Below are 13,244 nucleotides of genomic sequence, written 5' to 3'. Positions count from 1 at the left end.
ATGAACGCCGTTTGTGACGCAGCACACATCAAGTCGGTTCTGGAGTTTGTTTTTTCTGACACAAACAGCCTTCCTCTTGAAACTTCTAATGCCACGTCCAAATCTGCTTTCCTGTTGTCGCTTGTTTATGAAATTTTCTACCAAATTCACATCACACATTCACATTTGACTGAGTTTGGGCGTACTTCAACCACAGAAGGCCTTTTCTGCTGCAGTAAACGGCATGTCTGTTCATGGAAGCAGAACAATCAAAATGATTGATGAAATGTTGTCAGATGTTTTGGGACACCCTGCATTATATGTATATATATTTCCATGGTTGTGTGGAGCAGGTGGATGTTCTACATTAGACTCCTTACACAGAGTCCACAGCAGTAAAGCAGACTCTTCATTATCAGAACTGAGTAAAACAGACAAGACAGACGCTGGGAGTCCCAGGGCTGGACAGGAGGAACAGGAGGACCAGGAGGACCAGGAGGACCAGGAGGACCAGGAGTCGGTGGTACTGTCGGGGTTGATGGAAGAGCTGGAACCTCTGAAACACAAATCAGATCTGTGTCAGTGCTTCTGTCGTGCTTCGTCTGAACACACCTGAAGCTGAAACACAGCTGAAGCCAGTCCAGAGCCTTCATCACCTTGTTGGGTCTGGGCCATCACCGCCCCCCCCCCTCGTGCTGGACCATGCACCAGTATTTATCTAAGCTGTGGTGGTTGTGATGGACGGTCCTGATGGCGGTTCTGCGTCCAGACTCTTGGACCTCCAGCTGTTCTCCCTCAGCGTCGGGCAGATCCTCCACAGCTCCGTTGCCCTTCTGTCTTTTCCAGGAGAACCGGACCTCAGGAGGAAACATGCCTGAGGCCACACACAGCAGGGAGGTCTTCCCGTCCAGGTGGCTGTGGACGCCGCCTGGTAACGTCACCACGGGCTTCAGCGGCCGATCACCTGAAGGTGGACACGTGGACACGGTGAGCAGCGGCCGACAGCTGTGCACTGCACTGAGTCTGATGTGAAAGTGACTGAACTATAGAACGACCCAGGAGATTCAGCAGCACTAGGACTGACTGCACACCACTGATGTGAGCATCCAGTAATGAAAGCATCAGCAGCACAAACAGAAGATGACCCTGGGTCTGAGTCCTCACACAGTCACTGACAGACCAGGAGGGAATATGAAGAGGAACAGCAGGGAAAGCAACAATAAAACACATGTCATTATGAATGAGAGCCAGCAGGACGGGACCCCACACTGACACAAACAAACCCCCTCAATCTACCAGTACTTCTGTTTTTAACCCATAACACACACACACAGTTTTGTGTTCATTTACAACTGAGTTTTTATCGACATTTAACCTCTCCCAAGTCATTTATCACAGTTTATTAGAATATTATCCTCTGTGTTTTGTGTTTTTCAGTGTAAATCATGGATTTTCTTACAATTAATTCACTGATAATGTAATTTTTTATCAAAGCTCAGAATAATTCAAAGATTATTATTTATTATTATTATTATTATTATTATTATTATTATTATTATGCTTCCATACTTATGTTCTTGTAACAATAAGGTGGTAATAACTACTATTATCACTTTATTATAATTATTATTATCCTGTTATTATTAAAGTATATATATATAATATAATTATTAATTTATTATGTGTAATTACCTGTTATTCACTACTGTTTTTTATAGTGCTGGTATTATTGTATTATTACTTTTTCTTTCCTTTTGTTTTGTAATATTCTTATATGTGTACATTCGTTGTTGTGCTGCTACTGGAACCTGTCATTTTCCTGAGGGATCAATACATTCTGATCTAATCGAATCTAAACAAAGAAAACTGAAGAAAATCTGACTTTTTCAGTCCAGTCTGTCATTAACTGAACATGACGTAAAACACCCAGAGTTTATTAAACCCTTGGAAATAAATCTACTGGATGTGAACAAAGCTTCATTGGGACATGATTATTTATAAATATGAGTATGTATTCACTTTAAAATTAAATATAATAATTGTTTTATATAATTTTTTTTTACATGTGTCTTGTCAAAAGGTGCTAGAACTTTAAAGAAAATATAAGACACGATGCATCTGGAAAATCTACATAAAGGCCAGTACATCTGTTGAACTGCTTTAGGTTATTTATTCATTTATGTATTTGCCAAATTTATATCATGTTAAATGAATTTATAATTAAGGTTTGTTGTCATGTATAAATAACAGTATCATCATCGTACAGGTTTACTGTCCACAGTGTCAACGTGGACAAGATGAGTCTGGAATTTATTATTTTTATTCCATAAAATATTTTTCCTTTTCCATTTAATTTTACAGGTTTTCAGTGACTTGTACGACACTTTTTCTAATACAACTAATTACAGGTGAAGTCGTTCTAGTCATCTGATCATTAGGATCAATAATAATATAAACCTTTAAAAATACCTTTTACATATGATGTAATGTATTTTTCACATCGTGTATAAGATGTTTTTTTTGTTTTTTCTGAATGACTCAGATGATTGAACATCACTAATATCACTTTTTTCAAAATATAAAAATACACACTTTGGTTTTTAATAAGAATATTTCTGTTGAAGAGAAATAGTTTTAAATATAAATTCAGTCATAATTAAACTGTATTTATTATTGAAATTATATTTATATTATTTATTTATTTACTCATGAATAATTACCATCTTACATTAATAATAAAAACATATAAAACCTGAAGCAGAGAAGAAACTGACTTTTAAACACATTTGACATATTTACAACTAAAATGATATTAAATGTTTTTTTCTTACCTGTTACGTACAGTTTAGTCCCAGAACCAAAGATCATGTACCACAGTGAAATCTGTTGGTACAAAAACCTGTGGGCTCCACCACCGTGGGCTGACGTGGACTAACCGTGTCCAGATGATGAACAGGATCAGGTTCCAGATCCATGATGTGTTTGTCTCATGTCCACGTCAACAGGACGGTTTTGTCTTTGTCTTTTCTGCATCAGTTTGACTCTGTGGATGAACGTGGTTCAGGTCCTCAGTCCTTTAGTCCACATGGACTGGATCTGGACCCACTGATGGATGGATTCACATTCATGGTCTCAGAGGATTCACTCCACATCCTCACATTTGAACTGTGGACCAAACACAGCAGAGTTTTCATTGTCTGTCCATTTTCATGGGTCCCACTCTGAGTCCAACATTGGTCCGTGTCCATGACTCTTCAGGTTTATCCTGTTTGTCTTTGGACTCGGACTTTTATGCTCCGTTTTTTCCAACATTAAACCTGTTAAAATGTGTCAAATCTGCTTCATAATATGAAATCTATGGGATTCAAACTGTTCTCAGATCAGTTAGTTTGTGTCTGAGATGGAGCTGAACTATGGGATGGTTGCCGTGGTTTCCTGTTCTGTTCCTGTCACTAACGCTGGTTGATGTTTCTTCATCTGGAAGTTTTGTACAGACTTCAGACGTCTTTATCACTGTGGATAGACCCACAGGAGCAGTAGTACGAGGCTGAATGAGAGGGTTTAACTGTCTGGATCTGCAGCTCAAAACCTTTACCTTTATTTACAGATGAGAAATCATCTTTCTGAGGATGATTGTAACCTTTATATAAGTTACCATTAGTTTTATCAATATCCAGAATCAGTTTAAATGTTTCTGTGTCTTTCTTCTGGTACCAGTAAATATAATCACTGCTACCTTCTCAGTTCCTCCACAGCTGAAGGAGACTTGTTGACCGACTCTCCTGGTCAGTGTTACATCCTCCTGAATCAGCTGTGTTGCCGTGGGACCAGTGCTGTAGACAACAGAGGCGTGGATGAAGGTTAGTGTGGCTGCGTTTTGTGCAGGTAGAGTGTTGTGGCTCCTGATTGGCTGGAAACACTCACCTGAACACGACAGCACAGAGCAGCCGGCGGCAGCAGAAGCATTTGTGGCGGTTTCCTCTGGTGAACCTGAGCCGAAGCGGCGTCTGCTGCAGCTGAGGACAAACCAGGACGAGCTGTGACATCAGACCAAGGCCACCTGCTTTCTAACAGCTCCTACGACCACCCATCAGCCCCTGCGGCTCGGCCGAAACCCTGGTGCGGTTTGACAGAGGGGAGGAGGCGGGGCCGAGGGGCGGCAGTTACCATAGAGACGGAGGAGCACATCCTGTGTGCTGGCGGACGTTCACAGGTGTTGATGTGAGAACACAAAGTGTGGTTTAACAGTGAAAATGATGCACAGACACTGGGATTCACACATCACTGACACTGTGTTCACAGCTGGTCAGGACTGCACTGAGTCTGCACTGGCCTTTCCCAGAATCCTCTGCTGCTGTCAGCTGATTCAGTTGAAGGTTTCTCCACGTGGTTGGAATCTGAGCGCAGCTTCAGTAAATCTGGGTCACCGTGAAGCACAAACACACAAACACAATCCCATTCAGATGAATTCACTGCCACTGGTTTGTGTTGTTTGTGGAACGACTGAGAGAAAAAGACTCAAGTAGAAACACACAAAGCTCCGCCCACTTTGACCACATGTTCACTTTAGTTCACATCAGTCCATCATTTAGTTTGGAAACATCGGACAAACTTTTACTGAACCTTCATATATAATATTACAGAAATATTCATGTAAAAATAGGATGAATCCTGAATATGTTCAATGTTTCATATGATCCAAGTCTGCATGAACACATGGGGGGGGGGGGGGGGGGGGGGGGGGGGGTGTCTAGAAATCCACAGTGTTGTCGCTAGGCAACGTTGTTCCACCAAGTCCCTTACAGGGGGCAGTGAGACCCCAATGATCCTGTCAGCAGAATGTTTTAGTTCTAATGTTCCTGTTTTCTGCTGAAACACAAATGGAACAGAAAACCCAAACCCTTCATTTATAATATTACAGAAATATTAAAGCAAAAACAGGAGGAATAATGAATAAAAGTACAAATAGACCAAAATAATAATAAAGTCTGACAATAGACAGGTTTTGTCCTTTTTCTCTTTAGGACCTTGGACTGTTGGGGGTCAAAAAAACTGGTCCCACTCCTCTGGTGGATCAGATGGATGAGGAACTGTTCAGAGGTCAAAGGTCACAGGTTCACATCCACACCGGTTCATCTGAAGGGTTTTTTCTTCTCATCTGTTTTCATGTCCAGACCTGATGCAGCCTGTGTGGAGAACTGATTCACACTGAAACAGGTGTGAACAGGTCGAACCGGTTCGGGGTCAGACCATCAGTAGTGGTCTGGACCCACATTTGGACCCACATGACTCTGATCTGATGGTCACAGTTTAGTCAGACGTCATGTTTGACCTGAACAGGTGAATTAGACCCTGGTCTCCTGGTCCAGGATCAGGTCTGGATGGACCTTTGTATTTCTGTGCTGGTCAGTGGTTTTGTTTTACTGTGTGTTTTAGGTCAAAACAGGTGGAAGAACAGAAAAAGACAAAGAGAGGAACTGAAGTTTGACAGGTTTTGGACTAAATAAGGCACTAGAATGGACATCAATAAGAGATTTAGGATGTTGAACATCAGCTGTGACTGGAACACACTGAACAACAACAAGGATTTGAATTTGGGCCCAGGAGTTTATGTTTTGGGCTCTTTTTCTAAATCAGTCCAGCTGCTTTTTGACACCTGTTGAACTCCATAAAGCAGTTCCACGGACAAAAGTCTGTTAAAAGAAAAAAAAAAAAAAAAAAAAAAGGAAAATTGTTACACTGGAAACAACAGAAAAAAAAAAAAAAAAAAAAAAAAAAAAAAAAACACACAAGGAAAACCGTGAAAAGAAAGCCCAAACCGTCTATTTTCATAGGTGGTGGGGGGGTGAACTGAGCATGCTCAGAAGTCTATGGCAAGAACAAGGTCTATTCTATCAGCACGTTTAGAAATTTTTTCTATTGAGCAAACAGTTGAATTGTTATGAATATTTAAAATTCCTCGTACATTCAGAACACTCACCACAGACACGTCAGGGGTTAAAGGGTTAAAGTGGATGTTACTGCAGCACAAACAGGTTTAATCACAGACAGAAATGAATGAGTGAGCTGCAGTTTGTATTTGTAACCACTAGAGGGAAGCACAGTCCAGGTTTTCTACTGACAGCTGCAGCACAGTGAAGTCAAAAATTATGTAAAGTTGAAAAAAAATTATGACTATAAATATAAAAGTTGAATGGAAAAACAACAAAAAAAAGAATGAATGAGGAAAGTTTAATTTTTAATATATGATTAACAGACAAAACCAGATTAAAGATATTAACGAGTTTATTAAACATTTATTTAGAAACTAATTCTGTCCAGTTTGGAAATTGAGTTATTTCCAAAACAACCAAACAAATTAACAGCTTTTTTCTGTTTCAGACAAAAACAGTAAAATAATTAAGCCTATATCTGACATTTGATTAATGTATTAAACAATAAATATTTATGAAACAGATGGACTTGGGTTGGAATAATATGAACAAATTTACATGTTTTTGTTCACTGTAATATTTTGGATTAAATCTTATATGAAAAAGTGGATCTAATGTTTTACGTGAAAATAATATCAGACATAAAATGGAAAAAGACAACAGGTTGAAAACGTTCAACTTTGACTTAAGTTTGTGTTAAACCTACTTTATTTACACTGAACAAAATACAAATGCACCACTTTTGTTGTTGCTCCCATTTTTCCTGTGTGCCGTTTATTCCTTAGCTTTCACCAAGTCTAAGTTCAGCAGATAGACCGCTCAGTTCCATTGGTGGCAGCGGTGGTTCTGTTCTGCCCACCGCTGTTTATAGTTATTACTGCGGTTAGCCTAGCTTCTCAGTATAGTTAGCCTGCGTAACTGTTGCGCTTAGCGGCGTGGAAAAAAAGAATAGTCATCATGTGGTCCGGTGATGCAGACCCCTTTAAACCTACCAGGAGGGCTTCCCCTGGACTATCACCTATAGAGACAGAGTGATTGTGGATCTGCCTGCCCCCTTTGAGTTTCCTCAGCTGGAAGTGGCAGTGGGAGCTACGGCGGGCGACAGCGGGGAGCTGGTGACAATACTGCCCACCCGTCTGTGCCAGTCTGCTTTTCTACTATGGGACAGCCTTCCCCATGCGCTCAAGTCAAATTCTGCGGCCGTGAAAGAGAAGATGGGATGGGCTTTTGGACACAGACAGTTAATGGACCGTTTTAGAGCCAACATATGGGCTCGTTCACCAGTTCCGGGGCAGAGCCTGGAGGTGTACGGCTGATGTGAGCCGGCTGGAGCTGGTCCTCCTGTTTTTACCTCTGAGTTGTGCGCGCATCACTGTTGTTCGTAAACACTGAAACTCATCTATGGTGCCTTTATCACAAGCAGACATACTCGCAAAGAACAAAACACGCAAACACCAGTCCAAAGAAAAACACCATATAAAGCAACAGTTGTGACTTTCTGGATCCAGATAGCGTGCCTACCAATATGGCGGTGTAAACAACAGTCACATGACCAGTGATGTCAGCTGCAAGTCCTGAATATTTGGGTAAAGTTAAAAATGGGAGATCTACTAGTACTGCAGTATCATGTAGTAAACTGCTGCTGGTGTGTGTGTTGTGGTTGGACGTCCAGGTGATGCAGGCCCAGTGTGTGAAGGCTCACACTGAGGTTTTTTTTAAATAATTTTATTTGTGGATTTTTAACAGCATTACACGGATGCATCATACAATCTTTACATTTTTACTGTTTTTTGAACACAAGTTCCCACCCCCAACTTAAATATAAACATAAACATGTAAATATATTTACCAGAAGACATCAAGATTATGAAAGCAAAAATAAATACATAAAATAAAACTGAACAGATAGCAATTATACTCATATTAAAAAAAAGAAAGAAAAAAAAGACAGAAATAAAATATGTACCATTCCTACAGTTATCCAGGTGATGAGTGGTGATTTGGTTTTAAAGTCATGATACATTGCTCATTTTATAAGTTTCTGTGAATTTTAGAAAAGGCTGCCATGCTTTATAGAATTCTGCAGTTGATCCTGCTAACGTACATCTCATCTTCTCCATATGTAAAAACCTCATCATGTCTGCGATCCACTGATCATGTGTGGGAGGGGTTTCCTGTTTCCACCTCAAAAGTATAAGACGTCGTGCAAGTAGAGAAGCAAATGCAATAGGATTTAAATAATATTTAGGAATATAAATGTTTGGGGGAATCACTCCAAAAAGTGCTGTCAGGGCTGAAGGTGGAAAGTTCATGTCATCCATTTTTGAAAATGTTGTAAATATGGATGTCCAATAGTTCTGAAGATTAGGACATGTCCAAAAAGTGTGGAAAAGTGAACCAGTATCTGCTTTCCAACCACTGCAGAGCGGGTCAGTGCCCGGATAGAATTTGGCTAACTTTTCCTTGGAAATATGTAAACGGTCAGACTGAGTTTTATCGCAGAAGTCAGACTGAGATCATGGACGGCAAAGGTGGCACCATGGGCACCCTCTACTGGCAGCTCAATGACATTTGGCCGGCACCGTCCTGGTCATCCATCGCTGAGTGGACACAGCGTCCGTCCTCCAACTCTGTTCCGTGGGTTTAATTAATATGTGAACCTTTCCCTTTAATCAGAGTTCAGGGGTTAAAGGGTTAAAGGTCTTCATGTGTCCTTCTCTGCAGAGTTTGGAGGGAAGTGGAAGATGCTTCATTATTTTGCTCAGGACTTCTTCGCTGCCGTTCTTCCCGTCGGCTTCGAGGACGATGGAACCCTGCTGATCTACGCCGTTTCAGACCTGAGTCCAGACCTGACGCTCAGGGCCGTGGTACATGTTCAGCTCTCAACTAAACCAGCAACGACATCAGAATCACTGTTAGGCTTTCACATCCATCAGATCAAGTGGAGCTTTTACCAGAAGCTGAAATTAGAAAAAAAAACAAAAAAAAAGCCAAATTTTTCACCACACCCCCTCTCTGCAGTTTGAATAAAAATACTAATATAAGCAACAGATCAACCTGATACAGTTTCATCCTGGTAAAATGACACAATCTCATCAGCAGTGAATAATTACAGCTGTCGATCATATATTTAACCCTCGTACCTGGTCTCAAAACACCTGATTGGACAAAATCTGCATCACTGTAAACATTAACATAACAGCTGATAAATAATGACAACTGCAAATGTTTGTTTGTTTTAGCGCAAAAAAATTCAATTATGAAGGTATTTCCATTTTCAGACTATCCTTTGATAAAAATGTGAATAACCTGAACAACCTGAAATTCCTAAAGAAAAATGAGGGTAATTTTATCAGTATTATGCCTCATCTTATTTATTATTATTTATACACGTAAAGTGCAACTTACAGATGACAGTGGATCTACAAATACACTTAATATTGTTACATTTTGGCAGCTGGAGCTAAAATAAGTTTGACACGCTTTGTAAATTTGTCCTGTGGACCAGATTGGAGGCTTTGGCGACCAGTTTTGGCCCACGGACCGTATGTTTGACACCCCTGCCTTAAAACTTAAACATGTGCAGCAGGAAAACAAATCAAAAACATCAGATATGAAAGTAAAACACTGACACAGTCTGTTTTACTGCACATTGAACTCTTTAACTCTTCATATTTTAAAGTGCTCATATTTGTCTAAACCTACTTTTCTCAGTCTGTGGTTCATTTCTTTGTGTATTTGGACCCTAATAGTTCATACAGTTTGAATTTGAACCCTCCACCTGCTGCAAAACTATCTTTATATTCATTTGGACACAAATCCAGTGGATTTCTACAACCTGTTTTAATTCCTGCTTAATTTGTTCCGTTTTATAACTAGTTCCGTCTCCACATTTGCACATATCAGGTCCAGACTTCAGACCAACATTTCTCCAGTATTTCTCCATAATTGTTTGTCAGCAGCAGCGGTTGTAGTCCAGACTGAAAATATGTCCAAACCTGGAGCCCATTACCTCAAATGTTCAGTTGTTGGTTGAACGGGACAGAGCAGCACAGCCGACAACCTGGAGGGGGTGGGGCCTGAAGTGGCTCATGTGCATTTAAAGGGCCAGCGCTCCAAACCACCTTTCTGGTGTCATTACTCAGAAATAGGGTTGAAGATGGACCTGTGGAGTTGAATGAATGAAGAATTCAGACCCAAGCAGAGCATTTACAGTTTATGGAGACCACAGGGAAATGTGGGAAAAGGAAGAATTCTATTTAAAAAAGCAAAATATCACTCCTTTAAGAGTCTTACTGTCTTCATTTATGTCATATTAAAGTCATTAAACAATCACAAAGGTTCATCTGTGAGGTCCTAACTGTCACAAACGGCCCATTTTCTATTTTCTTTTTGTCAAACTGACTTAGTTCTTCTGTAAAAACATAATACTGTATTTTTAATTATAGTTTTTTTGCAAAATGTTGATTCAATCATGGAAATGCATAACACTTGCCATCGTACATGAAAAAGCTCATTTATGCGCATAAGAAAAGGTACAGTTTGACCCAAATTATGCTTGATTTGTTAAAGGATCTTGAAAAAGTCAATATATTTATTATATTCATCTGATCCCTGTAAACACCCTGAATTTAATGCACAAACAGCCTTTTCCTTTGTGTATGTAGTTTTACTATTACCCTCGGTGGTTTTTTTGTTGCAAAAAATGCATCCATCCATCCATTATCTTCTGCTTATCCGGGGCCGAGTCGCGGGGGTAACAGTCTAAGCAGGGATGCCCAGACTTCCCTCTCCCCAGACACTTCTTCCAGCTCTTCCGGGGGGACCCCGAGGCGTTCCCAGGCCAGCCGAGAGACATAGTCTCTCCAACGTGTCCTGGGTCTTCCCCGAGGTCTCCTCCCGGTGGGACATGCCCGAAACACCTCCCCAGGGAGGCGTCCAGGAGGCATCCGAAACAGATGCCCGAGCCACCTCAGCTGGCCCCTCTCGATGTGGAGGAGCAGCGGCTCTACTCCGAGCTCCTCCCTGGTGACTGAGCTCTTCACCCTATCCCTAAGGGTGCGCCCAGCCACCCTGCGGAGGAAACTCATTTCAACCGCTTGTATCCGGGATCTTGTCCTTTCGGTCATGACCCAAAGCTCATGACCATAGGTGAGGGTAGGAACGTAGATTGACCGGTAAATCGAGAGCTTCGCCTCTCGGCTCAGCTCCTTCTTTACCACACAGCGACTGCATCACTGCAGACGCTGCACCGATCCGTCTGTCAATCTCACGCTCCATCCTTCCCTCACTCATGAACAAGACCCCGAGATACTTAAACTCCTCCACTTGGGGCAAAGACTCTCCGCCGACCCGGAGAGGGCAAACCACCTTTTTCCGGTCGAGAACCATGGCCTCGGATTTGGAGGTGCTGATCCTCATCCCGCTCGCTTCACACTTGACTGCAAACCACCCCAGGGCACGCTGAAGGTCCAGGTTCGATGAGGCCAACAGGACAACATCATCTGCAAAAGCAGAGATGAAATCCTGTGGTCCCCAAACCGGACCCCCTCCGGCCCTTGGCTGCGCCTAGAAATTCTGTCCATAAAAATTATGAACAGAACCGGTGACAAAGGGCAGCCCTGCCGGAGTCCAACATGCACCTGGAACAGGTCTGACTTACTGCCGGCATTGCGAACCAGGCTCCTGCTTCGGTCATACAAGGACTGGACTGCCCTTAGCAAAGGGCCCCGGACCCCATACTCCCGAAGCACCCCCCACAGAATACCACGAGGGACACGGTCGAACGCCTTCTCCAGATCCACAAAACACATGTGGACCGGTTGGGCAAACTCCCATGAACCCTCGAGCACCCGATGGAGAGTATAGAGCTGGTCCAGTGTTCCACGACCAGGACGAAAACCGCATTGTTCCTCCTGGATCCGAGGTTCGACTATCGGTCGGATCCTCCTCTCCAGTACCCTGGAATAGACTTTCCCTGGGAGGCTGAGGAGTGTGATCCCCCTATAGTTGGAGCACATCCTCCGGTCCCCTTTCCTAAAAAGGGGAACCACCACCCCGGTCTGCCAATCTAGAGGTACTGTCCCCGACCGCCACGCGATGTTACAGAGACGTGTCAACCAAGACAGTCCCTGCACATTCAGAGACTTAAGGTACTCAGGGCGAATCTCATCCACCCCCGGTGCCCTGCCACCGAGGAGCTTGCCAACCACCTCGGTGACTTCAGCTTGGGTGATGGACGAGTCCACCTCTGAGACCTCAGCCTCTGCTTCTTCTATGGAAGACGTGGCAGTGGGATTGAGGAGATCCTCGAAGTATTCCTTCCACCGCCCGACAACATCCCCAGTCGAGGTCAGCAGCTCCCCACTTCCACTGTAAACAGTGTTTGTGGCGCACTGCAAAAAATGCACTTAAACATAAATTAAAACATAACTTTTTTAGCCTCAATGCAGCTCAAAGTACTTGATAAAGAAAATAAACACAATGAACAAAGAAATATAACAAATTTAGGAAAAGATGCTCTAAAGATTTTAATTATTTTGTTTAAAATCCTGGACAGATATTGTGATATTTAGAAAATAGGTCAAAGAATCTAATTTGCTCGTTGAAACCGTAAAAGTTTATTTGAAGTTTCTTTTCTGATAATAAAATACATTTCCATTTAAAAAAGCCAATTATCACTGCTTTAAATACTTTCACACTGACACTAAAGGTCAAACCTCATCGTCTCTCACCTCAGTTGTTAGTTTTGCGTTAATATCTCCTGGACGTCCCTTCGTCTGCAGGTGTCCGTCCACTCCTGGTCTGGTCTGGACCCCGTGTGCACCCTGAGGTCAGACCTGGTTCTGGTACCCGGCGGCAGCGCTGTGGTGGTCTTAAAGCAGGAGGTGGCCGCCCTGCTGGCAGGATGTGGACGCTGCACCCGCCTCAGCTGCCTGCTCACCTTCCACCTGGAGGACGGGACCGGCGTCCAGCGGGGACCGTCCAACTACCACTTCCTCTGTTCCCCGAAGGACGCCGAGGGGCTCCGAAAAGCCAACATCACAGTAAGAGACAGGAGGTTTAAAGTCAGAGCGCAGAACCAAGAGGCAGATTATGAGTAGGGCTGTGTATCGGCAAGAATCTGGAGATACAAATCACAATACTAGGATCATGATACGATATATCACAATATATCATGATACTGTTTAAATTTTTTTTTTTTTTTTTAAAGATTATTTCCTTGAAGAATTGAATTATAACAGAAATCTGGACAAATACTAAACACGTTTTATTTGATCACAACAGGATCTAATGTTATATCACAAAATGTTCCTGTGTTCAAACTGAAAT

At 42.3% G+C, this 13,244-nt stretch overlaps 1 protein-coding gene and 1 pseudogene across 1 annotated transcript; one reads left to right on the top strand and one right to left on the bottom strand.

Moving 5' to 3' along the window:
• Positions 1 to 558: 558 nt before the first annotated feature.
• LOC115416344 (uncharacterized) lies at positions 559 to 4,149 on the bottom strand (annotated as a pseudogene).
• Positions 4,150 to 8,607: 4,458 nt separating this feature from the next.
• LOC115416342 (beta-mannosidase-like) lies at positions 8,608 to 13,015 on the top strand. Its single transcript, XM_030130091.1, has 2 exons — positions 8,608 to 8,779; positions 12,698 to 13,015. Exons 1-2 carry the CDS (start codon positions 8,657 to 8,659, stop codon positions 13,013 to 13,015), a joined length of 441 nt encoding a protein of 146 aa, XP_029985951.1. The 5' UTR covers positions 8,608 to 8,656.
• The last annotated feature ends 229 nt before the right edge of the window (positions 13,016 to 13,244 follow it).

This window comes from Sphaeramia orbicularis, unplaced genomic scaffold (genome assembly GCF_902148855.1).
Source record: "Sphaeramia orbicularis unplaced genomic scaffold, fSphaOr1.1, whole genome shotgun sequence".
In the NCBI taxonomy this organism is placed as follows: Eukaryota; Metazoa; Chordata; class Actinopteri; order Kurtiformes; family Apogonidae; genus Sphaeramia; species Sphaeramia orbicularis.
This window is presented reverse-complemented; position numbering and strand designations above follow the sequence as displayed.